The sequence below is a fragment of the Trichosurus vulpecula genome, chromosome 8 (assembly GCF_011100635.1).
Source record: "Trichosurus vulpecula isolate mTriVul1 chromosome 8, mTriVul1.pri, whole genome shotgun sequence".
NCBI classification, from domain to species: Eukaryota; Metazoa; Chordata; class Mammalia; order Diprotodontia; family Phalangeridae; genus Trichosurus; species Trichosurus vulpecula.
In genome coordinates this window covers 92,772,307-92,790,155 of record NC_050580.1, presented here as the reverse complement: position 1 = coordinate 92,790,155, position 17,849 = coordinate 92,772,307, and the positions used below count along the sequence as shown (strand labels likewise).

At 35.0% G+C, this 17,849-nt stretch overlaps 1 protein-coding gene across 2 annotated transcripts in view; it reads left to right on the top strand.

Annotated features, from left to right (window-relative positions):
* INPP5F (inositol polyphosphate-5-phosphatase F) overlaps positions 1–17,849 on the top strand; it is an 87,679-nt gene that overhangs the window by 20,747 nt on the left and 49,083 nt on the right. For both annotated transcript variants that reach the window (XM_036735273.1, XM_036735274.1), the window contains exon 2: positions 4,932–5,012. In XM_036735273.1, coding sequence (XP_036591168.1) covers positions 4,932–5,012 — 81 coding nt within the window. The remainder of the gene's footprint in view (positions 1–4,931; positions 5,013–17,849) is intronic.

Genomic DNA, 17,849 nt, shown 5'->3' with positions numbered 1-17,849 from the left:
TCATATTTAATCAAAGATAACTTTCATGTATGTGCAGGTAATTCACAAGGACTTTTTTGAGATGGATTAGTAGTTATTTATGGTCCTTTAAAAAAATTTATTTGCAAACAAACATCTCCCTTCTCACAAACTCCCCATGTTGAAAAAAAGAAGAAATCCCATTACAAGCTTATATAGTTAAGTAAAGAAATTCCCACATTGTCCATATTAAAAAAAAAAAAAAGGCCTCACTCTCTACTCTTGAGTCCATTACCTTTCTAACAGAAGGTGAGCAAGCGTGTTTCATCATGAGTCTTCTGGACTTGTGTTTGGACATGGTGTTAATCAGATTTCCTGAGTCTTTCAAATTGTCTTTGCAATATTGTTATTTTATAAATTATTCTCCTGGTTCTGCTTATCTCGTTTTGTAATATTTATGGTCTTTCATAAATAAGCCTTTTTTGGAAGGGCTTTTTAGCAATTTTTAGTAATCCTGGACATAAGTAAAAAATGAGTAATAATTGGTATCTTAGAGTGTGAGCCATGATAAACAATTGAGTGGATCAACTCAAAGGGCTGGCTATCAGTCCATCTATCTTAGGTAGATATTGCAGACAGAAAGTGAGTAGGACCGCAGAATTTCCTAAGAGGAGAGTGGGCTGGCCTGCATTTAGGGAATTACAAGGTACTTTCAAACCTGCTGGGCTGCTCCTGAAACAGAAATCCATTTTTTTTTTTAAATAATGTTCTTCAGCGTCATGTTTCACTTTCTCACATTATCGCCGTGAAAAATTTGTAATGATTTCTGGAGGCCTCAGCTGCTGGAAAATGTAGAACAATGGCCGTGACACAAATTCTATATAGATTGAATGATTTGTTTTCCATAATGGAATTTTATTTTAATAGTAATTCAAGACCTTTGTATTTCTCATAATGCTATTGCTTTTATTTAGTGATTTTTTTCTATAGTAGCTGTCAGAATCTTCTGTAATCTTCTGATTTGGCATCCTTATTTTTGCTAGGTGGAATGAAGGGGTAAAAACTCAAACGAGTAAGAAGCACATTGAATTTCTGTTTACGTTTGAATCCAATTAAACATTTATCAAGAACATTCTATGTGCAAGGTACTGTTCAATGGTTTGAATTGTTTGTACCCTAAATTAATGGATAGACTTACGAAGATTTGACATGTGAACATTATGTTAAAATGACTGTTCTTTCTCTTAGACCAGAAAGAGTTACCGTGTTATAAGCATGCTCTCCCTTTTGTATTACTTTGTAATACTTTGTATTACTGTGTGTATACTTTGTTTTTACTTAATTTGTTAGCCTGTTTTAGTCTTCCTGCAGTAGTAAGTAATCCTCTTGAGGGGCATTTTTCATTTCACTTTTCGTTTATATATAACCTTGTTGTATAATGTTTAGCGTATCATAGATGCTTAATAAATGAATGGAATCAAACTATCAGAATTCAAGTGTAAGTTATTATTTATATTAAATATAATCTTTCCATTCAGAGTTAGTTGAAATTTCTGAAACAGACCCTCCAGATGTTTCTCCCTTTTGACAATAATTGAAATGAATTAAAAAAAAAAAAGAATTCTTAGTTAATTGTTACTCCAGTAGATTGAAGGATGGGTAAGTTCATTGATTTAGGATTACCTCTGACAATGTAGATTCATAAACCACATAAGTGTTCCGGGCTAGGCCTAATTTAGTCTCTTGTAGTTTGGGATCAGAATGAAATGAGACATTGATTTACATGTAACAAAAGGAAGTTTCCTTAATAGCATGAAAAGAAAATCCTCTTATGATTTTATTCTAGACTTACTAAATACCAAACGAAATCAATCTTTCCATGTACAAAATGATTAGAAAAAGAGAACATTGCCCATGAAATGGCAAATCTCTCTTATTTTTCCTTTTAAGTAGCCTTTTTATCTGTTGTGCTTTGAAAAAATCCCTCAGTGACCTCCTTTTCTTTTGTTTCTTTTTCCTTTTTTTGGTAACTCTATAGGCACTTCATCCCTGCCCCAATTTAAAAAAGAAAGAAAAACCCTTATCAAAAATGGCTAATCAAGCAAAATTAATTTCTGCATTGTTCAAAAAAAATCTTATTTTGTACCATAAATCTGTCACCTCTCTCAGAAGGTAGAGTAGCTAAGGCTTTACAATCAGTTCTGGAATTGTGGTTGGTTATTGCATCCTTCATAATTCTGAAATTTTTCAAAATTTTTTTACATTGTTGCTGCCCTAGTGTAAATTGGTTTAGTTTTGCTCACTTCATTCTAGTTGCCCTGAAACTGTCCCTTTTATCATTTTTTTACAGGACAATTGTATTCTATATTTATACTATATTTATATAGAATTTGTTCAGCCATTTCCCAATTAATGGGCCTTCCCATAATTTCTAGTTTTTTTCTGTAATGAAAGAGCTGCTATTTTTACATATGAATACTTTTCTCTAATTTTTTTTGGGTGGTGTATCACAGGGTAAAAGGTATATACTTTAGTAACTTTTGAAGCATAGTTTTAAATTGCTTTCCAGACTAGCTGGACCAGTTCACAGTTCCACCAACAATGTGTCAATCTGTCTCTTTTTTCCTCTTAAAACAGTTGCCATTTTTGGAGGTTATCCTTGTCTGTCAAGTAGGGGCAGAACCTGTTAACTTTAATTTGGATTTCCCTATCATTAGTGATTTGGAGCATTTTTTTTTAATGTGGCTTGTGATAGTTTGCATTTCTTCTTTTGAGAACTACCTATTCATATATACTTTGATTATTTCTTTATTGGGGAAATGACTCTTGTTCTTATATAGTTGAATCAGTTCCTTTATTTTGCTTGGCTTTGTGCAAATACTTTTCAGTTTTATGTAATTAAAACTGTCCATTGTATATTCTATGATTCTTTCTTTCCCTTGTTTCATCATTAATTCTTTCTCTATCCATAAGTACAGAAGGTAATTTCTTTTTTGTTCCTTCAATTTATTTATGATGTGACCTTTTATGTGTTAAGTCATGTTTCCAGTTGGAGTTTATTTTGGTATGTCATGTGAAGTATTGATCTAAGCTACTAGCTTACTAGTTTTCCCAGTAGCTTTTGTCAGATAGTGAGTTCTTGCTACAGTTGTGGTAGCCCCTTGTCTCAGGGCCTTTGGGTTTTATCAAACACTATTTTACTGTGTTTGTTTGCTTCCATATGTTTTGTACCTAATATTTTCCACTCATGAACCTTTCTCTTTAAGTGGTACCAAATAATTTTTACGATTATTGCTTTGTAGCATAATTTTGAGATCTGGGATTGCAGGGTCTCCTTTTTCACTTTTTCCCATTATTTTCCCTGTTTCCATATTTATATCTTTTGTTTAAGGTCTCTTTAGTTTGTGTTGTCAGCACTACTTCTTGATGAGGAATTGTGAATTTTACAAGTTTTTGTTGAATTTTGCAAGTTTAGCTGAATATTTTAATTAGTGACAGGCTTTGGCTAGACAAAAGGTATTAAGCCAACAAATTTCTTACAATAAAACTAAACAGTTCCTTAGTTTACTAATTATTAATATGTTTTACTTGTAATGACTTTGTTTTTAGTATTAGGACAAGTTCCTTTCAGTAGTATTTTAAGATTATGTAACCCTCAAAAGTCCTATCATCAAATTGCCCTTTGAACATCTCAAACCAAATGTCCCATAGGCATTTCTAACTTTGTATAAAACACAACTCATTATCCTGTGCCTCAAAGCCTCCCCTCTTCTGAACTGAACTTCCCTAATACTATGTTCATGACCTTGGTATCATCCTCTCATTCTCACTTGCTTTCACTTCATATATCCAATTAGTCGCCAAATCTTGCCTTTATAAGATCTCTCACAGAGATCTCTTTCTGTCTGTTCAAACACTAACACCTTGGTCTAAGCCCTTACTATCTCATGTCCAGATACTTGCAATAGCCTTCTAGTTGGCCCCCCCCCCACCGCAAGGCTTTCTCTCTATAGTCAGCTGCCACTCAGCTGTCAAAAGTAATTTTTCTAAAATGCAGCTCTAACCTTGTTTAATAATAGTTACTCCCTGTTACCAGCATGATCAAATGTAAAACCCTCTCTTTGGCTTTTAAAACTGAGAGACTAATTATTTTGTTATAGGGGAATTTTGTCATTTTGTATTCAATAGTCCAATAGACATATAAATGTCAAAGTAGGTATGCCAAAGTGTAGTTCATTTAATGGTGTCCCCATGGTAGTAACCTAGCACTTTTTCACTTCAGAGAAAAGATTAAGATCTGACTTTAGAGGTCATTTAGTTTAATCCTACTATAGAATTATATATTATATACACAATATAATTATATATAATAATGTATTATATGCATATTATATAATTATATTATAGAATAGAGAATACTAATCCAGGGAAGTTAAATGACTTAACGTCATCACACAACACAGCTGGAATTTCAACCTAGGTTTTACCGACTCCAAAGCCTTTGCTGCTTTACCATTGTACTCTAAGGTTTAGGATTTTCCCTGAATGGTGACCTATCTAGTATGACCTTTTGTAGTCATTTGATCTAATCCCTGTCTCATCCACCCCCAAAATTTGGTGATAATGGATGAGAATAACGACTCAGCTTTTTTGGTGGCAGGAATTCAGCAGTTCTAGAAGACAGTCTGTTACATACCAGAGGAAAGAACATGTACCCACTCTTGAAAAACTGCATATCCTTCAAATATCCAAGATCATAATGAGGTCTATTCATCAGAAATGTGGGGAGAAAATGCTAAGCCTCCTTTTCATTGTTATAGTAAGACCCTTCTCTTTTAATTTGGATCATGTTTCATACTCAATAGTCACTTGTTAGCCATTTTACTGTTTTTAAAGTACGCTGCTTTAGGCATTTTACTACATTTTCTCATATTAGTGGATTTTAAAATAAAGGCTTTTTTATTTTATTTTAGCCACTGACCTCCTTCTGGCCTGGAATCCCATTTGTTTGGGGCTTGTGGAAGGTGTTATTGGGAAAGTTCAACTCCATTCAGGTAAGTTTCAGTTTCTAAAGTTCATACCAAAAAACCCTCGACCTATAAATAGTACCTTAATTTATTAATTATTAAATACTTACTTTAGATCTGCTGTATTTTTCTCATCGAAGATGAGGGTATTATAGATCTTAACCAGATCTTTAATTATGACTTTGATTCATTTTTTTTTCTTGAGCTAATAGTGTATATACATGAAAATGAAAGGCAGTGAAAAGGGGCCTTTGGTGTTATGGTCTATCTTAAGTCATTTGTTTATTAAAATTTAATCTTGATCTTGGATGATTCTGAGTTTTGATTTCAGTGTATATGCTTAACTTAAAAAAGTTGTCTCATAATTATGATTCAAGCCTGATTATTGTTATAAGTAAAACCTGTGAGATACATTCTTATGATCATTCCAGAAACAATTTAATACGTACGCGTAAACACTACGTCCATGGTATCTTTCACATGGCCACAACCCTAATTCAGGCCCTTATTACTTCTCTCCTAAATTATTTTTGTAGCCTCCTAAATGAGGTCACCCATTTTAATGTATCCTTCACTAAACTGCCCAAACAATTTTCCAAATGCTTTGGATTGGCCTGACCATGTATGTCATTTCATTTCCCTGTTCAAAAACTTGAGCAGTTTCTTGTTGCCTGTAGGATAAACTGCATAAACTTCATCCTTAGCCTGGCTTGTAAGCCATTGCGCAAGTTGATTTCATCTTACTTTTCCAGCATGATTTTTTAGAAGTGCTTTCTGTAGTTCAGACTTGATTATTTTTTCATTTTTTGGGTGTAGACTGTTGATATAAAGATCTTCTTTTGTATAAATTCCCTTTTTTCCTACAGATAAGCAACTTATACTTCATTTATAATTTACAAGTTGCCTAGGATTGTTGAGAGGTTAAGTGACTTATCACATTGCCACATAGCTAGTATATTTCAGAGTTCTTACTCTTTATTTTTAACACAAAATAGTCATATGTATGACATAGCTAGCAGTGAATTGCTTAGTTTTCCATGAGACGTGGTTACATAATTATATTCTAAGTGGCTACTAGGACCCTCTTTTTAAAAAAGATTTAAATATTATAAAATTCTGAACTTGAACAATTTGAGATTCATCCCTATTGTTCAGTTTTCATTTGTGTCCAACTATTTGTGAGCCCATCTGGGGTTTTCTTGGTAAAAATATTGGAATGGTTTGCCATTTCCTTCTCCAACTCATTTTACAAATGAGGAAACTGAGGCAAACAGGGTTAAGTGACTTGCCCAGGGTCACACAGCTAGTGTCTAAAGCCAGGTTTGAACTCAGGAAGATGAGTCTTCCTGACTCCAGGCCTAGTACTCTATCCATTGCCCCATTTAGCTAGCTATTATGTAAATGAAATCCAGGCAGTATTTATTAATTGCCTTTATGTACAGGGCACTGTAGCATGTAGAATACTGCAGGAAACAGTTTCCTGTCTCTGTGGAGTGTACAGTCCTGTAGAACAAAAGTGTGAGGTTTTATTTCACTGATAACCTAATAGAATAGAGGGGATTATGATTTAAGGCTTTTCCTGCTGTTTTTATATCAAACATATTATGATTCAGATGATAGAATGTTTCTCTTTACTGATAGGACCAGGATGATAACCCTTTCTGTGAAACATGTCTTGGTATTTAGAATTAGAAGGGAATTTAGAAAACATCTACTCTCACCTCCTCATTTTTTTGAGTCCCTTAGAGGTCAAGAGATTTGTCCAAATTTGCACATTAAAGAGCCTGGATATTTTCCTATACCTTGTGACTTCAAATCCATAGTACTTTGCTATATGCCATAAACTATGACTTGTTTGGTATTTTAGATAAATGGAAACCCAATTTTAATTTTTTTAATTAAAAATTATTTTTGAAATAAGTTTACTAGTTGGATTATAACCTAAATTTATCATAAAAGTGTATTTTCACCTATTTATAACTGTATAACTAAAGGGGGCAGATATTTTTGTAATCTAAATGTTTTTAATATAAGTGAAAATAGAAATAAAATTTTAGGTTTAATAGTTATTTAAGTAATACTGTGCTGTTTTATCTAGTTGGCTTAGATTGTATTTTAATTGACTTAAAATGCTGATAGAGTAGTTTGACATGAGTTCTGGGCTAGAATATAATTTTAATGTTTTTCCTTTATCTTTATAAAAGTTGTGACTGAACTCAAAGAAAAATAAATAATTAATATGAAATTTGACCAGTATAGATAGGCATTTGAGATATTCAGAGAGCTAGCTTCTTAATCTTTTACTTTAAAAATATCAACTACAATAATTAATTGACTATATGCCAGGCACCATTCCATATGCTGGAGTTATACTAAGACAGATGTAAAGACAGTCCTTTCCGTCAAGAAAATGACATTATAATAGAAAAGATAATCATATATGCATGAATGTATACAAAAGAATGAGTTAGTTTTGGGAAGGAATACACTGCAGATGGGGAAATCAGGAAAGACTTCACATAGAAGGTAATACTTGAGCCCAGTCTTGAGGAAAACCAGGGATTCCAAGAGGCAGAGGTAAGGAGGGGGTGACAACTTGAGTCAAGGCATGGAGTTGATGACTGGAGGGAGGGTCTTATGTGTGGGTAAGGGCGAGCTGGCCACTATGGGCAGAGTGCAGAGTGTGTTGGAGGGAGTCATGTGAGAAGACATGTAAGGTTAAAAAGGGTCTAGATGGGGGAGAGATGTAAATGCTAAATAAAGTGGTTTATTTTTGATCCTAGAGTTAATAGGGAGTCACTGGAGTTTATTGATTTGGGGGATTAGGAATGAAGGTAAAGAGATCTCTTAGGAAATCTGTTTATTATGAAAACCACTTTGGTGATGGATTGGAGAGGTGCAGTACCTGAAAGTAGGGGGAGCAGGTTGGAAAAGTGTTGCTATAGTCCTGGTAAGGAGGGAGTAGGACCTGAACTAGGCTTGTGACTGTGGCTGTGGCTGTGCATTAGGAGGGCATTAGGCAGATGTGAGAGATGTTGTAGAGATAGAACCCACCTGGGTCTCTGTATAGCTGTCCCGTCTCCTCCACTCACAAAGTTACCACTCTACTGGAACTCTCCTCTCTTCCTGCCTCTATTCTGTGCAGATCGTACTGCACTGTGATTCAGTTCAACAGGCATTTTTAAATGTGCTTTCAGTATTTTATTCTTCTTTTAATTATTCTTTAGTTTTCAACATTCACTTGAGTTCCAGATTTTTTTCTCCCTCCCTTCCCAAGAGGGCAAGTAATCTGATGTAGGCTATACATGTACACTCTTTAAAAATATTTCCACATTAGTCATTCAACAAGCATTTATAAAGCACCCATGATATGCCAGGTGCCATGCTAGGCACTGGAGATAGACAACACCAAAATAGTCCTTGCCTTCTAGGAGCTTGGTGGTTAGATAGACTTCAAAAAAGAAGCTAGAAAGCCTTTGTTCCCTCTTCTCTTTCCTCTCATTCCCTTCAGCACTGGTTGGTAGAAACAGGAAATAAGAAAAACCTAGTCTACCTTTTGCCAGCTTCCGTTCTTTGTTTCCTTCCCATCGCACTCAGGAGGGAAGGGCAGGGAAAAACTGTCCCGCTTTCTTCTTGCCCTCAGATTTCAGCCTTGGGAGTGGAAGGCCCTACCTCCTCTCAATTTTCTTCTGCTCTAACAGTCTGATTTCCTTCCCAACAACTCCTGCCTAGACAGTTTCGTTGTGAGTTTAACAGAGGCTCATGTATTCTAGTTTAGGAAGAATTGCTAGAGATCATTTATCTAGTTTTTAAAGACAGGATTTTCCAAGCTTTCTAGAAGGAAAGAAATGCTATTCAGAAATAGAAGAGTAAGGATGATTTTGGAGAATAGTGGCTAAGAGGAAAATCTCCGCAGTGCTAAAGAGTTTTCTCTTGTAAGGCAGAGCAAAACCTCCTATACATTTGGTAGATTTGAAACAATTTGTTGTAAATACCCCTAGTTGCAAAGGTCATTCATTATCTGACACAGTAGCAATCTGAGTACTTAAGTCGTAAAAGATCGTTGAATTAGATGTCTTCAAGGTTAAGGTGAATAATATAAAGTAGAATCAGTTGATAGATAACTTTTGCACAAAGGACCTCAGACTAACAGTGAGGTAGGGACAATAAGGGAAGGACTTAATCTAACAGACAGTATTCTATATTACTATTAGTGGTTCCAGGGCCCCCAGTGTTTTGACGGGGGGCCAGTTCTCTCTTATGTCAGGCTTGCTTGTGCTTTAGACTCTGCCCTTCTCCCTTTTCTGAAGTCCTTTATGCCTTCTATCGTCCAATTAGACGTGTCTAAGAGGAAAACCACATCTGTAGCTGCCTTGGTGTGGAGGTTACTGAGAACCCAGATTTTAGAAATGTTTTTGACTAGCTGTAATTTTTTTGTATGTAATAAGTCCTTCGACTTTGCTAGTAGATTTGATAAATTTAACAAGGAAAGGGGAAGGGGAGAAAAATGATAAATGTGCCAGGAAATAGAGAAGGAAGCATATAGCTGTGTGGAAATCAGAATTTTCCCATTCCTTCCCAACTGGCTGTTGCATCAAGGTGAAGCCACAGAATAAAAATAGAATCATTCTAGATGTATATATTAAATCTGGAAATATCTTTTAGAAATCATGGAGTCTAACCTTCTCATTTAATAGATTCAGTGTAGGCTCAGATAAGTGGAGCTCTTGGCTCAAGGTCACACTGTTAATTAATGATGGGACTAGAATCCAGGTTTTGTGAAACATTAAGACACACATGTGGCACCACACACCATTACCATTACCTCCTAGTTTTTTTGTTTGGTTCTTTTTAGCTGGTATAAATCATTAAAATTATAAGCCAGATTTTATAAATCCAAAAAAAATATTGCTTTCTAAAATGCTATTTAAAACAAATTGTTTAAATTTTATAGAATAATTACCATAAAAGAGCAGTTAAATAAAGTTTTTAAAAGAACTATATTGAAAATGTGATCTGAATGTTGAATTTTTTTAAACTTGAATTATTTTGATAGACCCATGGCCATCTATTTCATTATGGTTCTCCATTAAAAAATTACCTTTGATAGAAATGCCTTAGGTGAAAAGTGGCTGCATTTTGGGTGTGTAAAGTTGAAGGATAGAGAGAGGTTACTATCTCTGCTTAGGAGGAGAAGGAATAAGGGAAGGAAATAGGCATTTATTTGGTGCCTACTATGTGCCAGGTATTGTGCTAAGTGCTTTTGAACAAATATTAACTCATTTGAGTCTCACGATGACTCTTTGAGAAGGATGCTATTATTAACCTCATTTTACTGTTGAGGAAAGAAAAGCAGACAGAAGATAAGTAATGAAGTTGGATTGAACTTAGGTCTTCTTGACTCCACTGTGCTGCCATGCTGCCTCTGTGAGAAGAAACTGAACATAGAAGGGACATGCGAGGGACATTGGCTACTGAGGTTATAGCTTCCATAATATAGTCCTGAAATAATAGGAATAGCAAAGTATCAACCATTTCAAGAAGTCTTAGTCAATCACAATGGTCCGTGATAGCAAGGACCTTCTCTTATATACATTTAAAAAAGTCTCCCATAGGACTCCCTACACTGTAGGTGCTCCATAAATGGTTGTGGAATATCGAATGGAAAAAATTAGGCAATTGTCTCCTTATTTTCTGAAAAATCTAAATTATTATTAATTTATAGTGCTGAATAATCATGAGCAAAAGTCATTTAATCAGATTTAATGCTTTTAAAATAGCTGTTACTATCTATTTTTATTAGCTTTTGATGTGAATTATGTTTTCATTATTAAATCAGCAAAATGGCCTTGCACAGAGATTTAGATGACTAAATAAAGCCCTACATTTGAATTCATGTTTATTTTTCTAGTCATAGGAGACATTTTTCTACTTGATTCTAATTTAGTAAGAAATGTTTTCAATATCTTGTGCAATTAACACTGTGCTCTTGTACAATGCTATCCAAAAATATTTAAAATCCCAACACATCATTTAGGAACAATATAAAACAACAGATTGAAGCAGTGATAATCCTTTGGATTTCAGGCTTTGCTACAGATCTTGCTCAGTGATCCTATAAGTCCGAAAACGCTACTGCACTTTGTAAGATGGATCTAGTCATTTGCTTAGTCGATGTATTATAAGCACATCAGTGTGTATATTCCCACCAGTAATGCATTTTGCAATCCATCTGTAGCTGCCCAGCCTGTGAAACTCTAGCATTTCCTCCTATCGGTTTGCTGTAAGTGGACCAGATAACATATTTGAGGCTTTCCTCTCTTTCTCTTGGCATTGTAAGGATAGAGTATGTTGGCCATCCAATGCTTCGCCCTGGCGTTAACCGCATGACCATCCTATCTTTTTTGTTTTTGTATTTTTTTTTATAATATCTTCTTGTTCTTTTTCAAATGAGACCAAATGATTGAGATAATCTTTAGAAAGTGATTAGCATAATGCCTGGTACACAGGAAGTGCTTAACAGATGTTTAATGGCTGACAGTTAGGTGTTGCAACTTGGTCACATCCACCTTGTGCCTCTCCATTGCCTTCTGAATGGTGCTCAACTTTGGTTCTTCAGAGATTTTAGTATTACCTGATTTATAGCTATACCACAGTGATAAGACATGTATGTTTGCAATCCATATTATAAAGCATTTAGAATGTAAAGGTGTTTTGCAGCTCACTTATCAATTATTTGCCAGGTATATTTAAATTTTTTTTCATGTATTAGGACATTTAAAACTGAAAATAGCTTTCTGCAGGAGCTTTGTGGGAAAGGCATTATTTGAGCAATTACTTTAATGCTTGTATATGTTTCAGTTTGGGGTTATTTATTATTGGTATTTCCATATGTTCATGGCTCCTTGATACTTAAAAACCTATGATTTATAGAACTTGTCACATAGGTAAAAAAAAATCACAAAAAATTGTATTCAAAAAGTAAAGTTGCCTATCCCTTCAAAGTATAATTCTCTTCAGGCAATAACTAATTTATATGTTTCGTTTGCTCAGCATTTATTAAGTCGTACTTGAGGAGAAATGGAGAGAAATAACTCAATTCCCACCCTCAAGGAACTGACAGTCTAATGGCAGTGATAAAATGGGCTCATAAATCCAAGTGTGTGTCACAGTCTCTGTCATGTGTAACTCAGTGCTTTCTCATAGACACAGTTCCCAGACTTGCCAGAAAAGCTCATTCAACCATTGAAGTGGCTAAAGTACTCTCCTGAGTTCTGAGTATGGAGGGTGGAGGCCAGCCTTTGTCGGGGAGAAGAGGAAGGAGAGCTGTTCTCTTTTGGGCCCAGAGCTAGTTCTAGGGAAGGACAGCTGAATGGGTCCTTTGTTAAATGGAATAACCTTTAGTCACTTTCTTCTTTCATACCTTTTCTCAATAAAGTGTTTTTCCCCCCATCCTAATTATTGTATATATCCTAATAATTAAGAAAACAGCTTTGTTTTATTTAGGGATGTGATAAATATACTGTCAGGATCAACAACCTCATCTATCTAGAACACAGACCTTGAAGGATTCTTAAAAAAAAGTTCTTAATCAGTAAACTTTAATTAAAGTGCCTGCTATGCTGGGGATATAAAATGAGACAAAAGATAGTCTTTGCCCTCAAGAAATTTGCAGTCTAATGGGGGAGATAACACGCAAACAAATATGTACAAAACAAGGTATATACAGGGGAAATAGGAAATAAGAGAGTAGGCATTGAATTAAGAGGGGTTTGGGAAGTCTTCCATAGAAGCGGGGATTTTAGTTGAGACTTAAAGGAAGCCTCAAGGTACAAAAATAGATATTATTCCATAGTTCACAGTCTGTTAAAGTTAGAACAGAAAGGGAACTCCTCGGATCTGGCCATAAGATATGAAAAAGGAAGGAATGGACAGCAGAGATAACATTTGGGTCTCTTAGTATAGGGGCCCACAAACAGTTGTATATCCCTTATAGCCCCTTGGGGTTTAAATCTTACAAAACTAAAATAATTTATGACCATAATAACCATAATAATGGCTCCTAGTCATCAAGGTAAGTCAAATAAAGTTTTAGCATTTAAAAGAATAAGATGAATTTTATCTGGAAAATTCACATACTATATTTGAAAAATCTTGTTCTTCCTCAGTGACATGGAATGAAGAAACTATTAAGTTTTCTAATTAGCCTGACCTTTCTTCTTCATTGTTTTCATCAAACTTTTATTGATTATTTCTTTTAAAGTTAATTTGTCTTTGTAGATTTGTTTGTTGTACCAGTTTTGTACTTTTACCTTGTTTAAGGCCTCTTAAAACTCACAAATCTGGTCTCCTTTAAACATTCTGTTTTGTACCTTAGCTAAATCCCTTTTAAGTCTTGTAAAGTGATCCTTAAGAGGGAGATGTTCTTCCATGAATCATCTTCAACTTTCCATATACCTCATTTTTAGGGGATTCCAAGAGGACAATAAAAGAACCAATCAACCAATTTTAAAAATTGAGTGCCTCCTCTGTGCAAGGTTTTTGAGAAACTAAGGTTTTTATTAACACAATTTCAGAAATTCTGGGAGTGTCCTTTAATTATAAAGAAATCATATTTATTACATACTAGACTTTTATATTTGATTTTAGAGTATGAATGTGACTTTAGGTCCTTAGTGGAAATTTAAATTGGAATACCTTTGGAAGCAAACATAGTTAGTAAAATTTATCATTCTAGTCTTTGGATTTGCCTGAGAACATATGGTACAATATTTGTACAATGAAACACATTTAAAGCAATTTCTAACTTTGTGGAAAAAAATTAAGAGAGTAAGTTATTTGGTAGTTTTTAGATTGGCACAGCAACTTGAATGGAGCAGAGTGAGGTTAGATGGAGTATAAGGTAATAGTTCTCAATTTGATAAGCCAAAGAACACTGCAACAGTTTTCCTACTTTTTCTTGTTTTTCTTTTCCTTTTCTCCCCCCTCCAAAACATCCCTCACATTATACTTTCATACGGTGAAACTCTGACTTTGATAGTGGATCTTTCTGGTGGAAATTGTGGCGATCAAAGCTTCTAATTTCTAAATTACAATTCTATTGCAATTTTATATGAGACTCTGCAAGGTATACAATAGTCATACATATAACTCGTTAATAATGATTGCAAGCAGAGCTCCAGAATCACACAATTGTAAATGCTTGTATGACTATCAGAATCTTAAGGCAGCTATATCACTTTCTGATTCTTATTCCAGTAAGATCTCCAGTGAAATTCAATGAAGGTACAGTGATGAAATTGTTTTGGAATTAGAGATGTGTGGTTCAGAAGCAGGTTAATGAAAGTAAAATGTGACTCATGAAATATTTTTCCTATATTTAGCCCTTGTAAGATAGTCTATTATTGTATCTTGCTTGTTTATGAGTCATTGCTTGGGATATGTAAAGAAGATGAGCATCCAAAGAGAGCACTGGAAAACATTAAGGGACCTAAGAGTAGGAACTGTGAGAAAAGATTAAATGAATTAGGATTGTTTTTGCCAGAAAAAAAGGGTGACTTTTTTTTGCGTGTTTCAAGTCTACTGTCAGTCAGCAAACAATTATCAAATGACTGTTCTGTGCCAGGTTTGATTATATGGTGAATAAGAACGAGGTGTATCTTCATCTCTAGAACCTTGGTTCTCCAGTGTTCTTCCCTATTTTGATTTTGCTTGCCTCCATTGCCATATTTGACCCCCATGATCTACTAATTTAATGTTTCATTAGTCACTACCTTAGAATTTATCAACTTTGTTCCCAAATTGATGATCCTCATCCCTTGGCAATAGCTATTGTGTAATTTCTCTGCTCCTGTTCTTGGGCTGCTGAATGTCACTTGAAATAAAATCATGCTAATTGCCACCCATGAAAAGTTTGGGGTCATGATCTCATCTAGGACCTTACTGCTGCTTTTATTCTACTCTTATGGACTCCTTAGTTGTTGCCACCTTTTGCCTTTTTTCTTATATCCCAACCCTCACACTGGCTTCATACATAACTGAGAAGATTAAGGCTGTCAAAGAGGACTTCCTTCTGTTCCTTTCTTATAGTGCATAAAATTTCTTAGAAACATCACTAATTAGCTAGGTGGCACAGGGAATAGAGTGATGGACCTAGAACCAGGATAACCTGAGTTCAAATCCCATGCCAGATACTTCCTGACCCTGGGTGGGTTAACCTCTGTTTGCCTCAGTTTCCTGAACTGTAAAATGGGGATAATAATATACCATAACTGCCAGGGTGGTTGTAAGGATAAAACAAGATGAAGTTTTTAAAGTTCTTTGCAAACCTTAAAACACTATATAAATGCTACTTCTTTCTGTATTTCTCTATTTCTGTTATCTTTCTCTTACTAACTTACTAGCTGTTATTATTTTTGCCCATTAGATTGTGAGAGACTTGAGAGCAAGGACTGTCTTTTGTCTTTTGTTTTTTTGAAAAAACAATTTTCAACTTTGGTTTCAAAATTTTTTTTTAATTTAAAATTCCCTTCTTTCCCTCTTTCTCTCATTGAGAAGGCAAGCAATTTGATGTAGGCTATACATGTGTAGTCATACAAAACATAATTCCACATTAGTCATGTTGTGAAAGAAAACACAAACAAAAAAAAAACCCAAGAAAAATAAAGTATTGCTTCGATCTGTATTTAAGCTCCATCAGTTCTCTGGAGATCAGTAGCACTTTTCATCATAAGTCCTTCAGAATTATCTTGGATCACTGTATTGCTGAGAATAGCTAAGTCCTTCACAGTTAATCATCTTACAGTATTGTTACTGTATACAATGTTCTCCTGGTTCTCCTCATTTTACTTTGCATCACTTCCAGCAAGAGTTTCCAGGTTTTTCTGAGAGCATCCTGCTCATCATTTCTTATAGCACGATAGTATTACATCACAGTCATATATAACAACTTGTTCAGCCATTCCCCAGTTGATGGACATCCCCTCAATTTCCAGTTCTTTGGTACCACTCGTCTTTTGCTTTTCTTTATGTCATCCTCAGTTCTTGGTGTAGTCTCTGGCACTAAATAAATGCTTATTGACTGACTGATTTTAGGTGACAAAGAAAGAGGTATGTACTATTCTTTGATAAAAACATATCCTTTTACCTATGCTCTTGACCCCATTTTTTCCATCTCCATTAGTATTTTTCTCTTATTTTTTATCTCTTCTTCTAGATCCTTCCAGTCTCAAGACATGTTGAGGGAACCTAAACATCTCTCTTTTCTACTTCCTTAGAAGATCTTTCCTTGATCCTTCTAACATACCTTCTTGAGCCTTCTAACACACGATCACATCTTTCTCCTCATCTTCTCTGACACAATTCCGGAAAAAAAAGGTTGTCTAAACTCTGTGCCTCTAAATTTCTACTGTCTACTGTCTTTTTAATCCCTTGGAATATGGCTTCCATCTTCACTGAGTCTGCTGAAACAGTTTGCTTTTCTTTTTTTCCCCTCTACCAATTAGGCAACACTTAACACAGTGCCTAACACAGAGTAGGTGCAACATAAATGCTTATTCCTTTTCCATTCCTCTCTCCCCATCACTCCCCTTCTGGACTAAAGCAAGATGCTCCTGACGTATAACTCTGCATTCACTCTCTTCTTACTCTAAGCCATCCTCTATATGGATGCCAAACCAATCTTGCATTTACACATAGATCTAATCATATCACTTAGGCTCAACCCTTCAGTGGCATCCTGTTTTCTGCTAAGGAAAACTTCATTTTGTCTTATGTTTAAGGTCCTTCATGTCATGGTAACACCTTACCTTGCTAGACTTATTTCATCTTATTCCCTCTTACATATTGCATTACTTCGAAACTGGATTATTCTTTCAACTAAATGTCTCCTGTGTTTTCTCCCTCCAGTACTTTTATTCTCATTGTTTTTTTATGTTATCCTAATCATGGGGATCTCTTGCATTTATTACCTTCCCATTTTATATACACTGTTAACCTAATTCAGATTGTTATTTGCCTCTTGTGTAGACTATTTTAATAATCTCCTAACTTTCTCCTTGCCTTCAGTCTCTTCATTTTTTCAATGCATTTTTCTCAGTTGCCAAGATAATCTGAATATAGATGTCTCCATGCCTTCCTCTTCTCAAAAACCTCAAATGTTCCCCATTTCTTATAGAATATTAAAACATCTCAGCTTATTGTAAATAAAGGCTTCCACAATCCAGGTGCAGACTGTCTTTCCAGACTAAATTTACTTTATTCTTATTTATGTTCTAGTCAGATGGAATTACTAGTTGTTTCCTGATATTGTTTTGCCCTCTCTTGCTTTTATGAGATCAGACAAGGCCCCCTCTGCATTTGGAACATATTCTTTCCAATTGCCTAGTGGACATTTCAAACTGAATGTTATAGGTATAGGTATCTCAAACTCAATTTGTCTAAAAGACAGAACTCATTAACTTTCCCTTGCTCAATCCTTCCCCTCTTTTGAATTTCTTTATTTTTGTTGAGGGCACTGCCAGCCCTTAGGTTTATGACCCCGGAGTTATCCTTTATGACTCTCCTTCACTCGTTTAAATCCAGTGAGCTGCCAAAGCTCATCGTCTACCTCTTCATCTCTTGTATCCATTTCTCTCTACGCACATAGCCAGTACACTAGTTCAAGTCAAACTTTCACTTCAATGGCATTTCAAAGCAATGGCCTCTTAGTTGGTCTTCTTACCTCAGGTCTCTAGCTCTTCCAATCCGTCCTCTACAGCTATTAAAATAACATTTCTAAGGCACAGTGTTGACCAGTAAGTTTCAATGGGACTTATTTGTCAGTATAATAAAATACAGATTCCTCTGTTTGGCATATAAAGTTCA